At 38.6% G+C, this 13,099-nt stretch overlaps 1 protein-coding gene across 10 annotated transcripts in view; it reads left to right on the top strand.

Moving 5' to 3' along the window:
• vars2 (valyl-tRNA synthetase 2, mitochondrial) overlaps nt 1–13,099 on the top strand; it is a 99,150-nt gene that overhangs the window by 27,868 nt on the left and 58,183 nt on the right. For all 10 annotated transcript variants that reach the window (XM_061966765.1, XM_061966764.1, XM_061966759.1 and 7 more), the window contains one exon: nt 4,405–4,493. In XM_061966765.1, the coding sequence (XP_061822749.1) occupies nt 4,405–4,493 (89 nt within the window). The remainder of the gene's footprint in view (nt 1–4,404; nt 4,494–13,099) is intronic.

The raw sequence follows: 13,099 nt of genomic DNA, 5'->3' as shown, positions 1-13,099 counted from the left end.
TTGTTCAACAATCTCCGTTTTACGCTTCATAATGCGCCACACATTGTCAATGGGAGACAGGCAGGCAAGTCTAGTACCCGCACTCTTTTACTATGAACCCACGCTGTTGTCTTGCTGAAATAAGCAGGGGCGTCCATGATAACGTTGCTTGGATGGGAACATATGTTGCTCCAAAACCTGTATGTACCTTTCAGCATTAATGGTGCCTTCACAGATGTGTAAGTTACCCATGCCTTGGGCAGTAATACACCCCCATACTATCACAGATGCTGGCTTTTGAACGTTGCGTCTATAGCAATCCGGATGGTTCTTTCTGTTGATAAATGTCTTTGGCTTTGCATAGTAAAGTTTTAACTTGCACTTACAGATGTAGCGGCAAACTGTAGTTACTAACAGTGGTTTTCTGAAGTGTTCTTGAGCCCATGTGGTGATATATTTTACACACTGATGTTGTTTTTTGATGCAGTACTGCCTGAGGGATCGAAGGTCACGGGCATTCAATGTTTATTACGCTTAAGTGCAGTGATTTCTCCAGATTCTCTAAACCTTTTGATGATAATACGCACCGTAGATGGTGAAATCCCTAAATTCCTTGCAATAGCTTGTTGAGAAATGTTGTTCTTAAACTGTTGGACAATTTGCTCACTCATTTGTTTACAAAGAGGTGACCCTCGCCCCATCCTTGTTTGTGAATGACTGAGCATTTCATGGAAGCTGCTTTTATACCCAATCATGGCACCCACCTGTTTCCAATTAGCCTGTTCACCTGTGGGATTTTCCAAATACCGTATTTTCCGGACTATAAGGCGCACTTAAAATCCTTTTTTTCCCCCTCAAAACTCGACAGTGCGCCTTATAACCCAGTGCGCCTAATGTAAGGAATAAGTTTGGTTGAGCTTACTCACCTCGAAGCTTTTTTATTTGGCACATGGTGTAATGATAAGTGTGACCAGTCGATGGCAGTCAAACATAGGAGATAAGTGTAGACAGCACTATGATTGCAATATATCTCAAGTAAACAACACCAACATTTTAAATGTTCCATTGAAAATATAGAACATTACACACGGCGCTCAAAAATATATCAAAATGTTTTAGTACGACTTTGGTAAGCTATGAAGCCGCACCGCTTGAAGGATTGTCGGCGCATTAAACATACAGGTATTGTTATGGTGTGTGTATAAGGTAAGACATATTATCTGCCATTTTGTGTCGAAATATTATGCAAAAGCAACTTTTCTTACCTTCTGGAACCTGCTGATCTGCATTTGAGATCTGTAGAAGTCCTGGAAAAATTGTGCACGTCCGCAAGTCGATAAGCTTTTTTTTTTTTCCTCTACTTATGTGACATTCATCCATTACTTATATCTGTCAGTAAAAGCGCTAAAACATACCAGTGAACTGAGTTTACATTATTCACCCAAAGAACTTTAGTTATTAGAGTTCCGGTCGGACGGTTTTTCACGGGACTTATTTCCTGTGTTGTTGTTTCCGAATGAGGAGATGCTGCTCTGTTGTTGATTGAAGTAAAGTCTGAATGTCATTAAAACAGTTAGCTCCATCTTTTGACACTTCTTCCACTCCCGTCCTTGTATGGTACACTGCTACAACAAAGATGACGGGGAGAAGACGCTGCCGAAGGTGAGTCACGTAAATAAGACCTCCCACAAAACGTCGCATCTGGAAGCGACTGTCAGAAAGCGGCTTGAAGATTACTGTAACAGCTTCTTACCTCAAGCCGTAAGACTCTTGAACGCATCAAAGTTAAATTATCCCCTCAACTCCCCCCAAAATGGATTAACTCGCTGGAATAAAAAAGACAATATAACATACATCCATAAACGTGGACGCATGTGAAAAAGTGCAATATATTTATCTGTACAGTAATCTATTTATTTATTTATATATATTTATTTATTATATATATATATATTATATATATATATTTATTTATTTATATATGCACCTTATTGCTTTTTTATCCTGCACTACCATGAGCTTATGTAACGAAATTTCGTTCTTATCTGTGCTGTAAAGTTCAAATTTGAATGATAATAAAAAATAAGTCTAAGTCTAAGATGATCTATAAAACATCATCTATGCAACATTTTGACCAAAGAACCACCGTTACATGTTATGTAGACCACAAGGAAGTGTTTTCAATTTAGGAAAAAATTATTTTAATATGACTCCTTTAATGCGCCTAAAATGAAAAAAGATTAAAAATAGACCATTCATCGGCAGTGCGTCTTATAATCTTGTGCGCCCTGTGGTCCGGAAAATACGGTAATTGTTTGATAAGCATTTCTCAACTTTCTCAGTCTTTTTTGCCACTTGTGCCAGCTTTTTTGAAACATGTTGCAGGCGTCAAATTCCAAATGAGCTAATATTTGCAAAAATAACGTTTTCCAGTTCGAACGTTAAGTACCTTGTCTTTGCAGTGTATTCAATTGAATATAGGTTGAACAGGATTTGTAAATCATTGTATTCTGTTTATATTTACGGTCTACCCTAGAGGGGGGGTACCCACATCTGCGGTCCTCTCCAAGATTTCTAATAGTCATTCTCATCGACGTCCCACTGGGGTGTGAGTTTTTCTTTGCCCTTATGTGGGCGCTGAACCGCGGATGTCGGTGTGGCTTGTTCAGCCCTTTGAGACACTTGTGATATGGGGCTATATAAATAAACATTGATTGATTGACTGATACACAATGTGCCAACTTCACTGGTTTTGTATGTATGTATATATGTATATATATTGACTTTATATGCTTAATTGCAGAGGTGGGTAGAGTAGCCAGAAATTGTACTCAAGTAAGAGTACTGTTACTTTAGAGATTTATTACTCAAGTAAAAGTAAGGAGTAGTCACCCAAATATTTACTTGAGTAAAAGTAAAAAGTATGTAGTGAAAAAACTACTCAAGTACTGAGTAACTTATGAGTACCATGTTCGTTTAATGATGACGCCAACAAATAATGCACAAACACATAAAAATAGCAATGAGCAAATTCAGAGCCAGGAATATCTCTTAAGCAACTAAAACAGTAATATTATATATTAAATAATAATACATGTTTAGCAGAGCTTCTAAAACTTGCAGTTCATCCTCCTTATATTCAGGATCAACAATATAAGTTTATGGATCACAATTTTTGCCAAAGTAATTGTTGGCTCTTCCAAAGTCTGCATGATTTGCATTGTTGTTGGTGATGAAGGAATCTGTGGTTCCTACCTCTACGTCACGCGATGACGTGTCTGGCTAGCTCATTATCTTTTAAAATGGCTCGGGAATCGAAGTGAGATTGATACTATTTTGATCATATCTATTTATTCGCAAACTTTGTAAGTCTTTCAGTGTCATACATCAGATATATATGACAATAGCTTCTATATAGAGTTAACCTGTTTTTCCACTTTACTGGTACTTGATGTAAGGTTTCATTACCCGTGTGGAAATAAAACAATTAAAGCATCAATATTTATTTTCCAAACTACACTCATTAGTGTGCAAATAAAGAATATTTTGTTAGATTTATTGAAATATTATGCTTGTTATTGTTAGGTTTACAAGGAACTCTCAAAACAATAACAAATGCATAAAATCACAAGCTGATGTAATGTTATTGAAAAAAATAGGTTTCATAACCTCCCAACTTTTGCCGCAACCTTCTGAAGCCACTGATAAATTCAGGGATTTTAGGCCGCATTTATCCCAAAAAGGCTTTTTGAAATCCTGATGGGACTAACAAAACATTGAGCCACTGTCATGTATTAAAATCCTGTTGGACTTTTTCTTTTGTTTTTGCGTCTTTTACATGATTTTTAGCGAAAGACTGACTTCAAAAGGAGTGTACCCTTCAACATTCAACCTTAGAAAACTTACACTTGTATGAATGTTAACATGTTTTTTGATAAAGACCTGTACACTTGTACCTACTCAGTGGCCTAGTGGTTAGAGTGTCCGTCCTGAGATCGGTAGGTTGGGAGTTCAAATCCCGGCCGAGTCATACCAAAGACTATAAAAATGGGACCCATTACCTCCCTGCTTGGCACTCAGCATCAAGGGTTGGAATTGGGGGTTAAATCACCAAAATGATTCCCGGGCGCAGCCACCGCTGCTGCCCACTGCTCCCCTCACCTCCCAGGGGGTGATCAAGGGTGATGGGTCAAATGCAGAGAATAATTTCGCCACACCTAGTGTGTGTGTGACAATCATTGGTACTTTAACTTTAACTTTAACTTCATAAAGGTTTAATGATGGTAACAATTTGACCCTCAAACTGACATTTTCCAATTAAGTGATTTCCTATGGCAGTCAGTTGAATTGTTTTGAAATACGAACAGATTGTGTTCAGCCTTAAGAGGTTCCACTTTCTGCTTTGACTTGTTGATGTCTGTTCAGGTGGAGATGTGGCGGTGTCAACAACACGTCCAGAAACCATGCTTGGAGATGTGGCCATAGCTGTTCACCCTGATGATCCTCGATACCAGGTTAGAAGATCTTGGTAGTAGATATTTTATATACATTTATCACACACAGATGAGGAATTACTTGCACATCTCAATGGTGCTGGCATGTGATTTTTCCGTCTATAGTCGGAAATCCGTCTTTTTTATCTCTGTAAAAATATAAACAATTATTTTCCGTTTTTCTTCATTTTTTCCAACCTACAATGTGTGTTAAAATCTTGATCCGTCTCTTTGCCATACCCACCAACAACTTCGGTTTTCCCGTAATGAGTACGGTTTTTGTGGATGTGACCACACGTTGTAATTAAATAAGTTGTGACTAAATAACATAGTGACTGAAACAGACATAGTGATTCATTTGGATGAATGGGGTATGTATTTATGTAAACTCTGTTGATAATTCTTTAAATTCTTGTTGTTGTTTGAAGTTTGCAAAAGAACACCTAGATGTTCCACAGCACTACTTGTAAAATATTCTGTGGAGAAATGAAACCAAAATTGAGTTGTTTGGGAGGAACACACAACGCTATGTGTGGAGAAAAAAAGGCACACCACACCAACATCAAAACCTCCTCCCAACGGTGAAGTATGGTGGAGGGGGCATCATGGTTTGGGGTTGTTTTGCTGTCTCAGGGTCTGGACAGATTGCTGTCATCAACGGAAAAATTAATTCCCAATTGTATCAAAACATATTACAGGAAAACTTAGGAGCACCTGTCCGCCAACTGAAACCCAATAGAGGATGGGTGATGCAACAGGACAATGACCCATAAAAGTAAATCAACAACAGAATGGCGTAAATAATATAAAATACGCGTTCTGGAGTGGCCCAGTCAGATTCCTGACCTCAATTGAGATGATGTGGCATGACTTCAAGAGAGCAGTTCACACCAGACATCCCAAGAATTTACTAAAACATTTTTGTAAAGAGGAATGGTCCAAAAGTCCTCCAGACCGTTGTGCAAGTCTGATCTGCAATTACAGTGAACGTTTAGTTGAGGTTATTGTTGCCAAAAGAGGCTCAACCAGTTATTAAATCCAAAGGTTCACATACCTTTTTTACCCTGCACTGTGAATGTTCACACGTTGTGTTCAATAAAAATGAAAACATATTTTATTTTGTGCAGTTTTAGTTTAATCAGACTGTGTTTGTCTATTGTTGTGACTTAGATGAAGATCAGAATACATTTACTGTTCAATATGCAGAAATCCAAGTAATCCCAAAGGGTTCACATACTTTTTTTTGTAACTGTGCTATATACAGTATTTCTAAAATATTTTTTGACGGGCCTCTATGGTTAAGAAACACTGAACTTAGATATGACACGAAAAACTATTTGCTTTGTAACATACAACAGTAAAGTTAAGATAATTATTTATTTTTCAAATAGTTTAGCATATACTGATGTACATGAAATAGTTTTTATCATCTTTAATGTACAAAAGGTATCAAAGTGGCCCCCGCATCCTTTCATTTTTCAGTATGTAGTCCTTAGTGGAAAAATTTGGAACAACCCTTTTTTTAGATGTACAATGATGTTGTGTGTAATCTCTTTAAAATCAGCACATAGCATCCATCTCACAGATGAACACCTGCAATCCATCCTGAGAGTTTCAACAGCACAAAAACAAGTCTTATCCCAAACATTAATGAAGTCGAGCTGAGACAAAATGATTTACTGGATTGCAACCACCAAATGTTTGCAGCTCTGTAAGTACACATGACATTATTGATTTGAAAAATGTTAATGATGGATTACTGGGATAAATAGTGTGTTATAAAGAACAATGTACAAACCCCGTTTCCATATGAGTTGGGAAATTGTGTTAGATGTAAATATAAACGGTATACAATGATTTGCAAATCCTTTTCAATCCATATTCAATTGAATGCACTACAAAGACAAGATATTTGATGTTCAAACTCATAAACTTTATTATTTTTTTTGCAAATAATAATGAACTTAGAATTTCATGACTACAACACGTGCCAAAGTAGTTGGGAAAGGGCATGTTCACCACTGTGTTATGTGGCCTTTCCTTTTAACAACACTCAGTAAACGTTTGGGAACTGAGGAGACACATTTTTTAAGCTTCTCAGGTGGAATTCTTTCCCATTCTTGCTTGATGTACAGCTTAAGTTGTTCAACAGTCTGGGGTCTCCGTTGTGGTATTTTAGGCTTCATAATGCGCCACACATTTTCAATGGGAGACAGGTCTGGACTACAGGCAGGCCAGTCTAGTACCCGCACTCTTTTACTATGAAGCCATGTTGATGTAACACGTGCTTGGCATTGTCTTGCTGAAATAAGCAGCGACGTCCATGGTAACGTTGCTTGGATGGCAACATATGTTGCTCCAAAACCTGTATGTACCTTTCAGCATTAATGGCGCCTTCACAGATGTGTAAGTTACCCATGTCTTGGGCACTAATACACCCCCATACCATCACAGATGCTGGCTTTTCAACTTTGCGCCTATAACAATCCGGATGGTTTTTTTCCTCTTTGGTCCGGAGGACACGACGTCCACAGTTTCCAAAAACAATTTGAAATGTGGACTCGTCAGACCACAGAACACTTTTCCACTTTGTATCAGTCCATCTTAGATGAGCTCAGGCCCAGCGAAGCCGACGGCGTTTCTGGGTGTTGTTGATATACGGTTTTCGCCTTGCATAGGAGAGTTTTAACTTGCACTTACAGATGTAGCGACCAACTGTAGTTACTGACAGTGGCTTTCTGAAGTGTTCCTGAGCCCATGCGGTGATATCATTTACACAAATTGATGTCGCTTGTTGATGCAGTACAGCCTTAGGGATCGAAGGTCACTGGCTTAGCTGCTTACGTGCAGTGATTTCTTCAGATTCTCTGAACCCTTTGATGATATTACGGACCGTAGATGGTGAAATCCCTAAATTCCTTGCAATAGCTGGTTGAGAAAGGTTTTTCTTAAACAGTTCAACAATTTGCTCACGCATTTGTTGACATCCTTGTTTGTGAATGACTGAGCATTTCATGGAATCTACAAACCCCGTTTCCATATGAGTTGGGAAATTGTGTTAGATGTAAATATAAACGGAATACAATGATTTGCAAATCATTTTCAACCCATATTCAGTTGAATATGCTACAAAGACAACATATTTGATGTTCAAACTGATAAACCTTTTTTTTTTTTTTTTGCAAACAATAATTAACTTTAGAATTTGATGCCAGCAACACGTGACAAAGAAGTTGGGAAAGGTGGCAATAAATACTGATAAAGTTGAGGAATGCTCATCAAACACTTATTTGGAACATCCCACAAGTGTACAGGATGGGGCGAGGTACACCCCTTTGTCTACAACTGCGAGAGCAAATAGTCAAACAGTTTAAGAACAACGTTTCTCAAAGTGCAATTGCAAGAAATTTAGGGATTTCAACATCTACGGTCCATAATATCATCAAAAGGTTCAGAGAATCTGGAGAAATCACTCCACATAAGCGGCATGGGCGGAAACCAACATTGAATGACTGTGACCTTCGATCCCTCAGACGGCACTGTATCAAAAACCGACATCAATCTCTTAAGGATATCACCACATGGACTCAGGAACACTTCAGAAAACCACTGTCAATAAATACAGTTTGTCGCTACATCTGTAAGTGCAAGTTAAAGCTCTACTATGCAAAGCAAAAGCCATTTATCAACAACATCCAGAAACGCCCCCGGCTTCTCTGGGCCCGAGATCATCTAAGATGGACTCATGCAAAGTGAAAAAGTGTTCTGTGGTCTGACGAGTCCACATTTCAAATTGTTTTTGGAAATCTTCGACATTGTGTCATCCGGACCAAAGGAGAAGCGAATCATCCAGACTGTTATCGACGCAAAGTTCAAAAGCCAGAGTCTGTGATGGTATGGGGGTGTATTAGTGCCCAAGGCATGGGCAATTTACACATCTGTGAAGGCACCATTAATGCTGAAAGGTACATACAGGTTGTGGAACAACATATGCTGCCATCTAAGCGCCATCTTTTTCATGGACGCCCCTGCTTATTTCAGCAAGACAATGCCAAGCCACAATCAGCAGGTTTTACAACAGCGTGGCTTCGTAAAAAAAAGAGTGCGGGTACTTTCCTGACCCGCCTGCGTGGCGCATTATGAAGCGTAAAATACGACAGCGGAGACCCCGGACTGTTGAACGACTGAAGCTCTACATAAAACAAGAATGGGAAAGAATTGGGATAGCTCAGTTGGTAGAGTGGCCGTGCCAGCAACTTGAGGGTTCCAGGTTCGATCCCCGCTTCCGCCATTCTAGTCACTGCCGTTGTGTCCTTGGGCAAGACACTTTACCCATTTGCTCCCAGTTCCACCCACACTGCTTTAAATGTAACTTAGATATTGGGTTTCACTATGTAAAGCGCTTTGAGTCACTAGAGAAAAGCGCTATATATATATATATATATATATATATATATATATATATATATATATGGGGACGGCGTAGTATTGAAAAATACTATATTTTTGCTGTATGTTTTCAATGCCAATATTCATATTTTTGTACACTTTTATTGTTTTTGTGTGTTTCAAAGGTTTTCTTCTAGTTTTTTGGTTTTTTTAAGTTTTCAAACAAAGTCAGTGTTTTAGCGTGAGAGGCTAAACACCGTTCAACAAGAAAGGATGACCGAGGGCGTCTAAGTTAAGTTTAAAAAAGCTTCAAAACATGAAATTATTTTTTTACATTTATCCTGAGTAGGCCTGTGTGTGTTGCTGTTGGCAGATTCATCTCCTGCTCAGAGTGAAATCTTGTATTTGTAAACCTACTTTTATTAATCTGACTACTTCGTAAAGCACTTTGATCAACTTCATTACTTCACAATTGGTTTTATATATGCAGTTGATTTCAGCACTAAGGTTATTAGGATATATTTATGTTATTTATTAAATGTTTAATTTATTACAATGCATAAATTCTCTTTACAAAGCAAATTAAATAACGTTAAAGCAATTACTCATATTTATTAGTTATAAAAAAGTTTATGGAGGATTTATTATATGATTGCATCATTTATTAATAAAATGTAACAAGGAAGTCAACCATTAGCTTCGCTTACTTGATGTGATCAAGTAAGCGAAGCTAATGCTTGACTTCAAGTTGATGACGTACTGTAGTTTGATGTCCTCCCAGAAACACGGCTGGGAAGGAACTCCAGATGTCCCACAAAGGCAAAGATCTTCTTTGTCTTTCTTGTTGAATTATATACAGTAACATAGGGCTGGGCGATATGGTCTTTTATTAATATCTCGATATTTTAGGCCATGTCACGATATATATAGTATATTTCAATATTTTGCCTTAGCCTTGAATTAACACTTGATGCATATAATCATTGCAGTATGATGATTACATGTGTCTACATTAAACATTTTTGTTCATACTGCATTAAAACATTGGTAATTTTAAATTTTCATGCAGAGAGGGAAATCACAACTAAGTCAATTTACCAAAACTGTATTTATTAAGCAATGGCACAAACATTCATGTAATTTCCAAAACGGAGCGTGGAACATTGTCAGAGACATTTTAAAAAACAAGCTATGCGTGCACTTTTGTGCATGATGTCACTAAGATGACATATCGAATCAACACTAAACTAAAGTGCACTTTTTGTACAGAACGCCACTACAATATTTTAAAACAAATAAAGTGCACTTTTTTGCATGATGTCACACAAGATATTTCAATAACTATCAATTAAAAATGAGCTGCATAATAGGAAATCAAATAGTGTATGTCCTTCGCTATGTGGTAGGTTTCTGCGGACGTTATCTCCTTCTGTTGTTGGCTATTTTTTTCATACGGTATTGATCTGGAAATGGTTGCTTTGGCATTTTGTGGGTGTGGCAACGGCCGTAGATGTTGATTTGCAGAGTTTCAAGCACTCTTCATTCTCTAGCGGGTGACTTTTCTAATGATGCTACAATTTAGCAGTAATGCTACTTTTTGTAGCAACACTTTGCTGCATACTTGACATATTACGGTTGTCTGTTCAACACATTCCCGCTTGAAGCCAAACCACCGCCAGACGATGGACCCCGTGCTGTTTTTCTTGGGAATTAATTATTCTTCCTTCATTTGTTACCAGATTCGCACCTTCTTTCTCTCGTATTACCACTCGCACCGCACCGCTAGCATCACAGCTAACGTTACCCATGCCGCTACCTGTCTGCTCCGCGAGAGCGTATGACATTGCACGCGCGACAGTATGTGACGTATGTAAGAAGGTGCGCTTGTTTTATGTCTGTGAGACATAAAACAAGAATGAGCAAGTGGCAAGAAAGAGCGAGAAAAGCCTGAAGTATAATGCCCGCAGCTAAAAGCAACTGCGTGAGAACGTATACTCGAATATCACGATATAGTCATTTTCTATATCGCACAGAGACAAACCCACGATATATCGAGTATATTCGATATATCGAGTATATTCGATATATCGAGTATATTCGATATATCGCCCAGCCCTACAGTAACATCACAAAGTACTACTCAGATATTATTTTTAAATATATTTTAATGTAATTGTTAATAGAAATGTCTCCTCTAAAAATCCAGCTTATTTTTTATTTTTTTATTAATTTTAAATAATCCCTCAGCTCTATATTATAGCAGTTGTTTTAAAAAATATGTTGTCGGTTGTATTTTCAAATGTACATTTAAATATTATGTGGATATCATTTAGGATATCTGAATGTATTCCCTTATTTTGTATTATTTGTAGTTTCAGCACATTGTTTATTAATTTATACAAGTCTAAATAATACTTGACACACAAAGGCGATTGACAAAACAATACAATACAATAAGACATGACCCCGACTTAAACAAGTTGAAAAGCTTATTCGGGTGTTACCATTTAGTGGTCAATTGTACGGAATATGTACTTCACTGTGCAATCTACTAATAAAAGTTTCAATCAATCAGTCCAGGTGTCAACATAGAAAGAAAAAGATACATCAGATGTAAGGTTTTATTTCCAAACACTGAAAAAAGTTTTGTGCATGAAGTTGTCTCCACAGTCTGGATGAATATGAGGCTCCCTCCCGGGGGATCATGAGGAAGAACCGACGGAGGTCCCTCAACATTACGACAGTTGAAGTCTCGTATTTTAACAGAAATTGGTTACTCTTGACACGCCAAGCTTTGCATGTCTGGTGTTAAATATTTTAAATTAACAAATACAGCTACACCTACATTATAAAGTCGTTCTTTTTTCCATCCATCTTCTTCCGCTTATCCGAAGTCGGGTCGCGGAAGCAGCAGCCTAAGCAGGGAAGCCCAGACGTCCCTCTCCCCAACTATTTCGATTAGCTCCTCCAGGGGGATCCTGAGGCGTTCCCGGGCCAGCCAGGAGACATAGTCTCCCCAACGTGTCCCGGGTCTTCTCCGTGGCCTCCTACCGGTTGGAAGTGCCCTAAACACCTCCCCTGGTAGGCGTACGGGGGGCATACTGACCAGATGCCCGAACAACCTCATCTCGCTCCTCTCGATGTGGAGGAGCAGCGGCTTTACTTTGAGCTCCTCCCAAATGACAGAGCTTCTCACCCTATCTCTAAGGGAGAGCCCTGCCACCCGAAGGAGAAAACTCATTTCGGCCTCTTGTACACGTGATCTTGTCCTTTTGGTCATAACCCAAAACTCATGACCATAGGTGAGGATGGGAACGTAGATCGACCGGTAAATTGAGAGCTTTGCCTTCCGGCTCAGTTCCTTCTTCACGACGGATGGATGCAGGGTCTGCATCACTACAGATGCCGCACCGATCCACCTGTCGATCTCACAATCCACTCTTCCCTTACTTGTTTACAAGACTCCGCTTTACTCGCTCTTTTCTCTCCGCATGGAAATATAACAAAGCACGGCTATATCGAGACAAACATGGATCATTTAAAAATACATAATTTCTGTACCATTTATGCTACATCCACAAAGTATGGCTAGGTTAACACAAACACTTGATTTAGACAGCATCGGTCGTCCTTTGTTCTTCTACGGTGTTTTTCTAGAATATTGCCGTCAAAAACATCCCCCAAGTTATTATATTTTTCAATGTTTGTATTTATTTATTGCCAAAACTTGTTTCGGTGCCAATACAACTTCTTCTACAATATCAATTATTTTTTTCCGATACCAAATCATACTGCCAGTGTTCTGGATCCATAAGGCAGCACATTCCCGCAGCACACACAAACAGGTTCAAACAGAAACAGAACCAGAGTGCACACTTTGCCATGCGTCAGTGTCTTTCATACACACATATATGATTGCATCAATCTTACTTTTCATGCTGACGTGCTGTGCTTTCCCCCGGCGAAACTACGCTCGTACTTTCTTGTTGGTGAATGTGTATTTTTCGCGCACGGTATTGGGGCGTCCTAAATATTCAAAGACGCCAAAAGGTCTACTATTTTGTGTATTGTTGGTTTGTTAGTTAGTAAACACAGAACTCAGGTCGACAGGGTCCTAAAGTCATTCCCGTTGCATTAGCAACATAACTCAAAATGTTATTGGTGGATTTCGATTAAACTTTCAGGAACTGTCAGAAAAGGAAAAGTGATTAGATAAGATTGATTCTTTGCTATTGGGA

This window comes from Nerophis lumbriciformis, linkage group LG11, assembly GCF_033978685.3.
Source record: "Nerophis lumbriciformis linkage group LG11, RoL_Nlum_v2.1, whole genome shotgun sequence".
NCBI classification, from domain to species: Eukaryota; Metazoa; Chordata; class Actinopteri; order Syngnathiformes; family Syngnathidae; genus Nerophis; species Nerophis lumbriciformis.
This window is presented reverse-complemented; position numbering and strand designations above follow the sequence as displayed.